The sequence below is a fragment of the Acomys minous genome, assembly GCF_964271855.1.
Source record: "Acomys minous genome assembly, chromosome: 10".
NCBI lineage: Eukaryota > Metazoa > Chordata > Mammalia > Rodentia > Muridae > Acomys > Acomys minous.
The window spans coordinates 101,591,691-101,604,155 of record NC_140491.1 but is presented as its reverse complement, the minus strand read 5'-3'; the positions used below and the strand labels follow the sequence as shown (position 1 = coordinate 101,604,155).

The following is a 12,465-nucleotide window of genomic DNA, read 5'->3' as shown; positions in this document are numbered from 1 at the left end:
TAGACAGTACCCACTCAACTTTCTAGAGGACCCAAGTGAAGATCAAACATCCCATCAGTTACATATGTGTAGGTGGCCTAAGTCCAGCCCATGCATGTTCTTTGGTTGGTGCCTCTGTCGCTGTAAGCCCCTATGTGTCTGTTGATTGACTCTGATGGTCTTCTGGCAGCAGTCTTGTCCCCTTCAGGTCCTTCAAGATGTGCAGAGGTAAAGATAGAGTAGAGGCTGAGGGAATGTCCAACCAATGCCTGGCCCAACCTGAGACCCATTCCATGGGACAGAATAAACCCCTGACACCACTAATGATACTTTGTTATGTTTACAGACAGGAGCATAACTTACCAGTTCTCTGAGAAGGCCCACCCAACTGCTTATCAAATCAGATGCTGAGACTCACAGCCAAGCATTAGGTGGAGCTCCAGGGGGCCTGTGCTAGGGCCTGGGGAATTGTTAATGGTGTACTCATGCCTTGGATCCAAACCCAGAAATTCTGATGTTATTGATATATGTACTTGTTATTAAACAATAATTTTTTTATTCTCACTTGACCAAACATCACAGCAATGATTATATACCAATGGGTGTATAAGTATTTTGCATTGTATAAGGAAGAAAGCTTTTACTTTTCAATTTATTTACCACTGAACTACTATCAATGAATTGAATAAGGAACCTTCTTGTGGTCTAGTGATATGGCATTAAAATTATATATATAATTTGTCACAGAACAAAAAAAGGACTTGCCATTTTCTTTGCCTTATATGTCTTGGAAATCAATTGTTTCCCAAAAGAGATTTTTTTAAAAAGGAAAAACAATAATCTAAAACTATTATACATATACAAAAATTAAAAGTAGTTCTCTATACATTAAACAGGCCTTTATCATATTTCTTATTACTATCAATAAAATAAGTCAGCATATATTTTGGCATTACTACTATACTTGTCTTGTTCCCCTATTGTCAGAGTAAGGGGTCAGCCTTATTGACTTTTATTACCCCACCACTTGGATGCATTTAAAAGGGTGTTCATTTTACTCACCCCTTCCTAGTTATGTCAACCTGGCTCTTCCCTTTTTGGGAAGGGACCTTTTAGCCAAAACAGGAGTCATTATTTCCTTTGCTCCCTGCATCCGATTGGCTCCAGCCTCACCAGCCATTTCTTTCCTTCTTCTCCAAACCAAACAACCTGACATATCTTTTCTTTTACGAGATTCTTAGATAGATCCCAGGTGGGGACACCCAAAACCCTTCCATAGCCGAGCACCATCCTCCTCTCATTTTTCAATTACAGAATCCCACCAAATATATCACCTGTGCTCAATACACACTCTCTCCAAATTACTCAGGGACACCTTACTCTCTCAGCCCCCAGGTATTGACACAGTAAAGGAAGTGACCTAGTGTTCCTCAAAGGTCCTTACATTCCTAACTTCACCTCTCTTAGACAATAGTGGTCCAACCTCTCTCTCACACCATCACTTATTTCAGACCTTAGCCTCCGCATATAAGTTATTGAATAATGCCCTGCTTGAATGCTTTGGAGAATGATGGCTATTTGTTCCTCTTGGGTAAAACTCACAACCACTATTCATGGCCTTGCCGGTTGGCTTATTAGATTCCGTCACCTCATCATTCATTAGCTGCTCTAAGGCAAACATTACTACCACCCCAAATTATGACTATATAATATAGTGATAGAAAAGTCAAAGTATATGCTACTGTTGCCTTGTTATCTTTTTCACCTGGGATACAGGAACAAATCAAACTGCACAGGAGGGTGTTGTGAACTTGAAATTAGTTGTTTGGTAAAGTCGCAAAAATTCCTGCCAGGAGTCACAAGTCCTCAAGTCCTCAAGTTCAATCTCTAAGCATCAAAACAAAACAACTACAACTACAACAGCACCAACAGCAGCCTACAAAACAGCAGAAGAGAAGTCTGTTCACAAATCTTCCAGCATGGCACCTGACAATGAGCACTGTGGTGCAGTTGTTAAGTTTCCATGTCTCAGACTGGCAGTCTTAGAGGTTTGTTCTTACACAAAATGAAACAAACAAGATACACTAAGTGCCATTTTTTCTTTTCTTTCTTTTTCTTTTCTTTTTAAAAGATACTTTACCTCTTTGTGGCACTGGTGAGCTCATTCAGTTCATATGATGCTAAAACGGAAGTGAGCAAAGAAGCAAAAAACTTTCAGCTAGCCATGGCCAGGATAAAGAGAGGAATGAACTGTGTGCTTCTTAAAATATTGTGCAAAAAGGAAACTGTTCCTTCGGAAGCAGCGGGCCAAATATGTGATCCCAGTGTTAAAGAGAATGTTTCTGGACACACTCTTTCTGAGCTGAGTGACACCCCAACATTCCTCAAATATAATGAAAAGAGCAGTGGCACAGAGAAAACGCCAATGACTGAATCTGAGAGCCAGTCGCTGAATGTCAGTCCCAGTGTCTCAGGAACTGTGCCAATTGCTTCAGGAGAATCTGATATAGAAAATCTGGATAACAAGGAGACTCAGTGCAAGTCTAGGAATGGAGACAGTAAAGAGGTAAGGTGTCCTATTATAGTCATTATTCAGTATGGATTTGGGGGGTTGTTCCCAAAATTACATCCATATCGACATTATAGAGCTAATCTGTAATTTTGATCCTAGTTCCACCTCCCCTCACTACTCGATTTTGTAGAGGAATTTTTAAAATATATTTTATTCATATTACATCTCAATTGTTAGCCCATCCCTTGTATCCTCCCATTCCTCCCTCCCTCCCGTGTTCCCCTTACTCCCCTCCCACATTACTGTGACTAAGGGGAACCTCCTCCCCCTGTATATGTTCATAGGGTATCAAGTCTCTTCTTGGTAGCCTGCTATCCTTCCTTGTAGCAGAATTTTAATCCAGCAACATAGCTGCTCTGCAAGGGATCACATTCCCAAGAATTTCTAGGTCTGTGTGATCCAGCTGGAATGCAAGCATGCCTCACACCTTTAATCCCTTTGGCTGGTATACAGACACACCCTTAGTACACATCTTTAAGGTAAAATTAGTTTGTAGAAGGAAGTAGCTATGTTTGAAACTGATGTCTAACTGAGGGGGGCAGACAAAGTGATGAATCAGAGAAAGATTTGACAGAATAAGTCAGAGACAGGATGCAGCCAGCTCTCATGAGAGCAGTACAGGAAAGAGAAACCATCTACGAGCAGCACAAGGAGAAACAGAGAGTGTATCAGTTGGGAGTCAGGGCAGTTGAGATCAGGCAGGGGAACTGAGTTCAGTTCAGTCAGTTGAAGCAGTTGAGTTCAGTGAGTCAGTGCAGTGGAGTAGAGTTCAGGCAGTCCAGTGCAGGTCATCAGAGGAAGCTGAGGCCAGAGAGTAAGGAGCCAGAAGATTAGAACATATTGCTAGATTAATGGTTAGTTTAAGACCAAGCAGAGCAAATGGTCAGGAGATGAAAGAAACCAGTTTGAATTAGTCAGCTCGGAGAGGAGGTTTACCTAGAAGAGCTGAGTTGAACCAGGCAATCAGAACTCAGAAAGAGCTAGAAAGGATGAGCATATTCAATGGCAAGCTTCAGAGACAACAATTACATCAGGTGAATAAAAGTTACTGCTACAGGATTTCTTGTTTTTGACCAAACTACGTAAATGTCCAAGCTTCTGTTTCCTCATCTGAAAATGAAGAATTATTTATTTTAGAGGGAGAAGTAAGAAAATTTATCCTAATATCACAGAGAATTTGTCCAGAAATAAAGTGATATTCTATAGATATTAGATGGTATAATTGTGAAATTCTATAAATGAATGAGCAAGAAAACTTGTAGTGATAAAAAAACATTTTAGGGCACATAAGTATACAAAATAAATGTGTATAATTTGTAGATTCAAATTCCTTGTGCATTATCATCTTCAAAATGTGGGAATAGCTCAGACTGAATAGCTAAGACTGAAAGTCTAGTCCATTAATGTTGACCATATATAAAAATATAATGAATTTAGACTTACAAAACCAAGAAAAAAATCAATAGTTTTAATTGTGAATAGTTGGTAACTTTATACACTTCTGACTTAAAAATAACAAACACATTAAATAGACTAGATATTGCTGATCACTTAGCTTCTGAAATTCTTAATGCTGTATCCTTTCAATTTTCAAACAATTTAATGAGTTATCAGAAGGTACCATTGAGTAAAAGCCATGCTCACAGAGAGCACCATATGCTATATCAGCTTTTTGCTCTTAGTCTCATTGGGCAATTGGATATCATCTCACATCACTCAAAGGCCCCAGGGAAGGAACAGTTAGGCCTTTCCCATGTTTCAATTGTGCCTGACATCCCTTTCCTCACACCTCTGCTGATTTGGCACATGCTGTCTACTATAATGTCTCAAATGTATCTTCTGACATAAGCGGAGGATCAGTAACCAGTAGCCCCTCAGCCTCCCTCAGTATTGATAATATTCTTGGCTCTATTTACCCTTAGTTAATGACGACCTAATGGAAATTCCTATTCCTCACATGTCCACACATTTTCTTCTCTGAAGACTTCACTTCCATGCATCTCTTAATGAATCTTCTGTGTACAATACTAAATTGAACCAGGTATTCCTTGGGAAAGTCTTGATAATATCATTAGAAAGTCTAGAAAACAAAATACGGTATAAAACAGCACTTGTAAAATAACTGTAAACATTGAATTTCAGAATCTGTCAGTAATATTGTGTGCATATGTAGGTCTTTATTTGGGTAAATAACTTCTCAAGGATTTATTGCATTATACATATGCTAAGTTACGTATTTAAAGAGGCATTCTGTCAATTATGTAGTTCAAGAAGATTTAATGTACATTGATCTAAAATTAATACCAAAATAGCATAGAAGCATGGAAAACACACTAAATTAAGAAATATATTTTTTATTTGCACACATTTATCCTTACATTAAAGCATTTATGTATTTGCATAAGACTGTGCAAACTACATATCAGATTGTGAAACACTGCTTTAAATATAGTACAATATCACAATCAGTTTTTCACGACATTTAGTAATCTACCAAAATAAAATTAAATTGTTATTTATATTTTGAGCTAGTTGTAATATAGTAAAGTTGTTGAAAGATCTTATCTATAGCATATGCACAAGTGTTTATCTAAATAATATTTTTCTGCTCACTTTGTTTCGTTGCACAAGCAACACCATTTTACGGAAATGACAACTGGCCATGTAAAAACTAAATCAAAGGAAGCTTTTGGTACTGATTGTACCAAGATCAAAAGAAATGACCAAATATTGATAAGATCCTTTTTCCAAGCTCTACCTAAATGATCCTGTATTACTAAAAATTCTATATACTCGTTTTATTTAGGAAAATTTTTGGTATTACTGACTTAAAGGATCCTGGTAAATTTAAAGGATGGTATGTTTCTGTCCATCTCAAAATAAAGTAAACTGAAGCATTTGCCACATGTGTAAAGCAATCAACACCTCGACTCAGCAGCCTTGAGCTTCAGTCATGGGCACATGGAAAGGAGGAACCCACTCTATGCCCAGCACCTTCCTATATGGCTTGTCCATTAGCCGCATTCTCTCTTGGGCACTTTTCTGTGTGCTTGTCTCTTTTCACATCCTGATAACCTCACATCCAAAGCTGAAAAGCACAAAACAATCTGGACTGGATTAAACAATTATATGGAAATTTGTTGTCTACTCAACATTATAATGAATTATTGTGGTTTCTGTCTAGTTGAAACAACGCATATATGGCTCCTGTGAGATGCCGTAAAATTCTAAACCCAGTTATTTTATAAACTATGTGTAAAATACTTTTAAGCTAAAGTTTGATTTTTATCTAATGTTATTTTCATTTAAGTATTTCAAACTAATTAGAAAAAGCAAATCTATGCACAATTCATTTCATTTCAGTATCAGCCCCCAACTACCTTGAAGTCATTTAACTTTGATAAGAATCTTCATGTATATCATATATACTTATGAAAGTGAAACAAAACTATAATAATTAAGTTATACTTTGGCTATGACTTTGGAGGGGGCTGTGTCTTTTCTAGAAAATGAAGCAATCTAGCTCATCTGAATGCAGCACGGTTGACATTGCTATCTCTGAAGAAGAAGAAATGGTCTATGAACATGAAAAGCCAAAGCCCCATAAGAATGGTAAGTAAACATTTTTTCAGTCATTTTATTCAAAGTTAGATTAAATTTCTCTGAATCTAAATAATGATGCAGTATTTACTTTTAACCTTAGTTGTAACAAGGATGTAAACATGTTGAAATGCATACACATCCACTCACCTATAACTTAACAAAGAGAAAAGTCATCTATGGGGAAACAGTCTAATGAGGTAGTTACAAAGCTGTCTCTGGCACCAACAAATTGATTTCTTCTTTCCGTCTATTGTGCATTTACTCATTCCCCCATTGCCTTCTAATCTAAACAGTGATAAACATCATAAGTTAGTTTAAAAGATGAGAGTATATGTTTATGTGAGCAAGTATGCATTTGTGTGTGCAATTCCAGAACATAATATTTTCCTAAGAATAGCAACACTTAGTAATGTCATCAACATCATCATCACCCTAACTCATTGGCTAAGCCAATGGTTATGAGGACTGACATAGTTGATACAGAAAGGCTTTCTGAGAGCTTGTGATTAGTGGAGTAATATTCATACTCTCTACTCCAATGCACGTTCCATGGTAACAATGATATTAAGAACATATCTAAAGTTCTTATTTAATAGTATATTTGTAGTATATATGTATGTATATATATATTACAAGTAAAATAATTTTGACTTCAAGAATTGAGTCAATTTAATTCCCTATATAATTCATAGGAAAATAAAGCTTATTTATATGTTTATATATTTATATAAACAGCAGTAAATATACAGCATCAGTGATCTGTTTAGCACACTTAATATATAACCTATACTTCTCATTGATTTATAATACAGTTTGTTTCTTTTTTTTTACTTTATTAATTTATTCTTGTTACATCTCAATGGTTATCCCATCCCTTGTATCCTCCCATTCTTCCCTCCCTCCCATTTTCCCCTTATTCCCCTCCCCTATGACTATTCCTGAGGGGGATTACCTCCCCCTGTATATGTTCATAGGGTATCAAGTCTCTTCTTGGTAACCTACTGTCCTTCCTCTGTGTGCCACCAGGTCTCCCCCTCCAGGGGACATGGTCAAAGTTGAGGCACCAGAGTATGTGAGAAAGTAATATCCCATTCTCCACTCTACTGTGGAGAGTGTTCTGTCCATTGTCTAGATCTGGGTAAGGGTTTAAGGTTTACCGCCTGTATTGTCCTTATACAGTTTGATTTCCGAGAAAGAGTAATTATCACTACATATTTGGACTTTTGAAATCAATTAAACGTCATCAAATTATTAACTACCAAAAATGCTCAATTGATAGTTTTAAAATAAGAATATTTTTGGCTGAAAAAGTGGCTCAGAGGATAAAGTACTTGCTATATATAGTCCAGGAAAATCACAATTTGGATCCAAAGCATCCACATAAAGGCCAGGTCTGGCAGTGCATGTCTGTAATCCTCATGTTGGTGAAGCAGATACAGGTGGATCCAGAAGCCTTCCAGCTAGTCTAGTTGAAATGGTAAGTTCCGAGTTCAGTGAGAGACCTGCGTCAAAACATTGATGTAGAAGCAATTGAGGAAGACATGCCCACATCAACTTCACAAGCGTGCACCCACACCCACACACATGCACACCCACACACTCACGCGCGCGCGCGCACACACACACACACACACATACAGAGGGGTGGGAATATTTCAAAAAGGAAAATTCAAGGGTATTAAGCATCTAAGACAAAGGTAGAAATGTATACTATTTATTGCACTAAAATATTAAAAGGATTTTTAACATTATACTACACTCACATCCATTTTTTTTAACACATCCCAACAATCATTCACTTATCAAGCTACAGATGTTTGCGCTAACTCTCCCTGACAAGAAAGCAGGCTTTACAGGTGCATATACTCAATCCACGAAGTACTTGGATTCCTGATTATCCCTTTAAATCATCTCACCCAATTTTCCTATTTCCCCGCTGTCTAAGAATCAGGTTCAAGGGAATTTAGTTGACTTAATATTGTATGTGTTAACCTAAGCAATTGTGTCTTAAAATGTTATACCATTTATTCAAATTGTGATTCACGAGCTATCACATTTGTGTACACATTTGAGGCTAGCACTGATGAACTGGTTTCTTTTTTTTTTTTTTTTTTGCTTTGTGTTTTTTTCCATTTTTTAAAATTAATTTCTTCTTGTTACATCTCAATGGTTATCCTATCCCTTGTATCTCTCCTATTCTTCCCTACCTCCCATTTTCCCCTTATTCCCCTCCCCTATGACTGTTCCTGAGGGGGACCTCCTCCCCCTATATATGCTCATAGGGTATCAAGTCTCTTCTTGGTAACCTGCTGTCCTTCCTCTGGTTTCATTCTTGTTAGTTATCATTTCTCTAGGGTAGAAGGATATTCTGTTATAACTCCCTTCTGTGGCTCACGTCTTCCTCTTCCAAACCCACAAGGTCAGTTTCTTCTCATCTTCTCACTGAGCACAGGACCACTGAACAGTGGTAAAAAAGTCAAATGTGTGTAAATCACAGAGCATCTGTATCAGAATCAGGGAAAGCATCTAAAACTGAGATGTTTATCCTTTGTGAGTTTCCTAGATGGTTTCCCTCTAACAGTTTTTATTCTTGGCAGGTTATGAACGAAAATCTTCACCTGGTCAAGTCAGTAGAGAATCTAGGAATGGAAAGATTTGGAAGAACATACGGAAGACTTGCTGCAGGATAGTGGAGAACAGCTGGTTCCAGTGTTTCATTGGCCTGGTCACTCTGCTCAGCACCGGCACTCTGGTGAGAGCTCAGCCTCAGGAACTGTCATGTGAACATCCGCTGTAGGACCAGCAGTTCTGTGCATCTCTATGCTGGAGGACCTTGCCCACAACACTTAATAGACCACCAGGTTTCATTTTCTGCAATCTGTTAGTATTAGAATCTGGGTCACACTCTATTAGAAACACTGTGGACAGATTCCGTACTAAATTTATTATCAATAATATTTTAAGATATGTGAATTTGTACGGTGATGTATCTGTGATAAATTATAGATAGATAGATGTTAATTTTAAGTATCAAAGTTAAATAAACAATAATTTCAAAATGTACACGTTGTAAAGGGAAAAGTAAGTACTCGATGTAACTGGTTTCAGTGAAGTCTTATTCACTAATAAATTTAATAAATTAACTCCCCTAAATGGTAAATTGTAGTTTCCTAAATTTGGGGTAAAGGTTACTTAAAATTGCTGTCTGAGAAGAAATACATGAATGACTCTAGGTAGCTGTGACTTGATTGCTAGTGAACTAGCACAGTCTAGAACCATATTCTGACTCCACGCATAACTCTCTTCATGGCTAGTCTTCCATGTTGCTCCTTGTTGCTCACCTTATACATCTTTGAATTTCATAAAAGTTTGTTCCAGTAGGATTGCATTATATTTTTCTTCCTCCATTCTTTTTGTTGCATTGCATATCACTTTGCCATGATGATATAGGTGTCAGTCATCCCTGGTCACCTGATAAATATTTTTTTTTTATTTTAAATAATTTCATGGAACAAGCACTCCATAAATTGATCATATGACATCTTAGCTTGTGGTGAACACCTTCTATGTGTTCTATTCTGCCCAGGAGCAAACACCTCCACAGCCACATACCTTACAAGGTGAGGGAATATAGTCTGGGATACAATCAAAAGGATGGTACCAGATCTTTCTCCATCACAAGTTTCCCTTGAATCATATGTTCGTAATGGCTCAAGTGGACAGGCTACAATGAATGTAGCTAAAGTGCCAGGGCATCTCTCTTTCACTAGGTCCAGCTGAAAATAAATATGTAATCCGGGTCACCTTTTGTATTCAGACTGAAAAGGAATTGTAAGTATTTGAGGAAATTAAGGTTCTGAGCTTGGTGTAAGACCTTCACAGTACATACAGGTATACAAACATCATATGAAGTGACAAAATCATGTGCAAATTTTATGTGTTTAATGCATCATTAAAATAAATTTCTTTTTAGAATTAAAATTAAATAAATAAATAGGGTTGGACTAGTGTTCTCAAGCATGGAATTTTTGTCTTTGGGCTTGATGTGGTCCACTGAGCATTGTCTTTCTTTCTTAGTAGTAGAAAGTTCATTTTTTTCCCAGAACATCTAGTGAACTTTACATTCCTTGTTTATTCTCAGGTCCAATATACAGGGCATCATAATGTAGCACATTAACTTGGTGTGCATTTCTGTATCACTGGAAAGTGACTCTACAGCAGAGCATCTGTCCTTTCACTCATCCCCTAATTGTGTCCATATCACAAGGCCCAGAAAGAAAAATAAAAAAAAATTTACTCTCCAGATACTGATTTTCACACAGTGAAAATAATTATGGCTGTCACACTTCAAGAATTGTAACAATGTACATTTATTGCTTCTCAGACAGCAAATTACAGTGATCTTTATAGAAACTATGTGCATGCAATAAATATACCCTTGCAATCGGGTCTCCATCCTGTTATCTCTATTCCTCTCAATATATCTTACAATATCTAAAATATGGCCCATGCTTTCAGAGTGTAACAAGTTCCTTTCTTTAGGAGGCCCCTAGACACTTCATAAAGTTGACTCTGCTTATATTGATGGGAGCTAGGGAAGTAGGTAAAATTAGATCTTTTAAACATGGTTTTCAAAACGCCTTGCTTACTGGAAATTTTGTCATGGTCCTTAAGCAAGACCAAATGTAGAGGATATTACAGGAATATTTAAAAATACCCCAGAATTCCACCTAGAATGGAAAAGGGATTGTTTTCTGTATGTGCATGCTTGGTGGCATCTTACTGAGACACATCCCTGTGGTAGAAAAAAAAAACTGTCTCTCAAATGAGGGGATTTCCGTTTTGCTAAGTTATTCACCAGCACATTTCAATCATATGTTATCTAGCCACACTCATTGCTTCAATCTAGATTTTTCAATAATAATTGTAAAATGAACTTCACAATTCAACATGTACCTAAAACATAGATGCCATATGGTATGTTGGGTGCAATTATTTCAGTCATTACTTCTTTTGGCTCCATCTGTTATATCCTTGCAGAGGGAAAAAAAGTAGATTTTTTTTTAATCTCATGGCCTTGCCAAATTGAGCATAGCCACCTTAATTGATCTCAGACACTAAGCAGAGTCAGTCCAGGTTAGTACTCGGATGAGCACATCCAACTCTTTTGAAGTACCAAGTATAAAAGCCAAGTGTAAAATTGCCCTGCTGCTATTCATTTTTCTAGGTATTTCAGTTCCTGTTTTCAAAATAGGTTTGTACATCCTGCTATTACCTAAGCTTAGAGACTTGTGAAATTCACTCACTTTTCATTATGAAATGTCCTTCTTTATTTTCAGTTTTATGTCTCATCAAATCTGAAGTTGAATTTAATTCCATATAAATCATAATTCCTAGAATATTTGGTATATTACCATATAAAATTTTAATTTCAGGCTCTTGAAGATATATATATCGATCAGCGAAAAACCATTAAAATCTTACTGGAATATGCGGACATGATATTTGCTTACATCTTCATTCTGGAGATGCTTCTCAAGTGGGTGGCTTATGGCTTTAAAGCTTATTTCTCTAACAACTGGTACAAGCTGGACTTCATGGTTGTTATCGTACGTATTTTCAAGAGAACCTTTTTTATTTTTACTTTTTATTTTTTGCTCTCACCCTTTCACCTTCTCCTACCTTCCTTTTCCCTCCATACAACCTCCACACCAACATTTCATTTGTTTATAGTTCCACATCTGTAACATTTAATGTCTATTCATATTCTGTCACTCCACAACTTGAAACATTCAACATCACAATCCTAGATTATTTCAATAATTTGCCAACAAAATTACTGATAACAGAACAGTTTATTAAATCATATCATGAAAATATCACAAAAAGACATTAATTTCTATTTGCTTGACATTTAAACAATGCATACACAATTTGAATATTTATTGTCATCATAACCAGCCTTCACAATATCAGAGTTCTCCTATGGGTCATTGGGTAGACTTCATGCTGACATTCCAGCTCTGGCCAAGGTGCAGATTCTGTTATTTTCTGCACAGACACCAAAGTTAAAAAATAAAAAGTGGACGTCAGCTAATGAACTTCCCTTTGTGAAACCCTATACAAAACAGTCTATCCTTCGCAGGCCACAAGGTAGCTCTTTAGAATTAAAAGTCTTTCTTGGTGGGGTGGTGGTGGTGCAAGCCTCTAGTCTCAGCCTCTGGGAGATGGAAGCAGGAGAATCTCTGTGAGTTCAAGGAAACACTGGTCTACAGAGCTGGTTCTGGGACATCAAGGGCTACACAAATCCT

The 12,465-nt window shown here is 37.0% G+C and overlaps 1 protein-coding gene across 2 annotated transcripts in view; it reads left to right on the top strand.

The window, feature by feature from the left end:
- The window catches only part of SCN7A (sodium voltage-gated channel alpha subunit 7), an 88,091-nt gene that overhangs the window by 60,412 nt on the left and 15,214 nt on the right, over positions 1 to 12,465 (top strand). For both annotated transcript variants that reach the window (XM_084798175.1, XM_084798174.1), the window contains 4 exons: positions 2,111 to 2,545; positions 6,058 to 6,163; positions 8,752 to 8,906; positions 11,590 to 11,763. In XM_084798175.1, the coding sequence (XP_084654301.1) occupies positions 2,111 to 2,545; positions 6,058 to 6,163; positions 8,752 to 8,906; positions 11,590 to 11,763 (870 nt within the window). The remainder of the gene's footprint in view (positions 1 to 2,110; positions 2,546 to 6,057; positions 6,164 to 8,751; positions 8,907 to 11,589; positions 11,764 to 12,465) is intronic.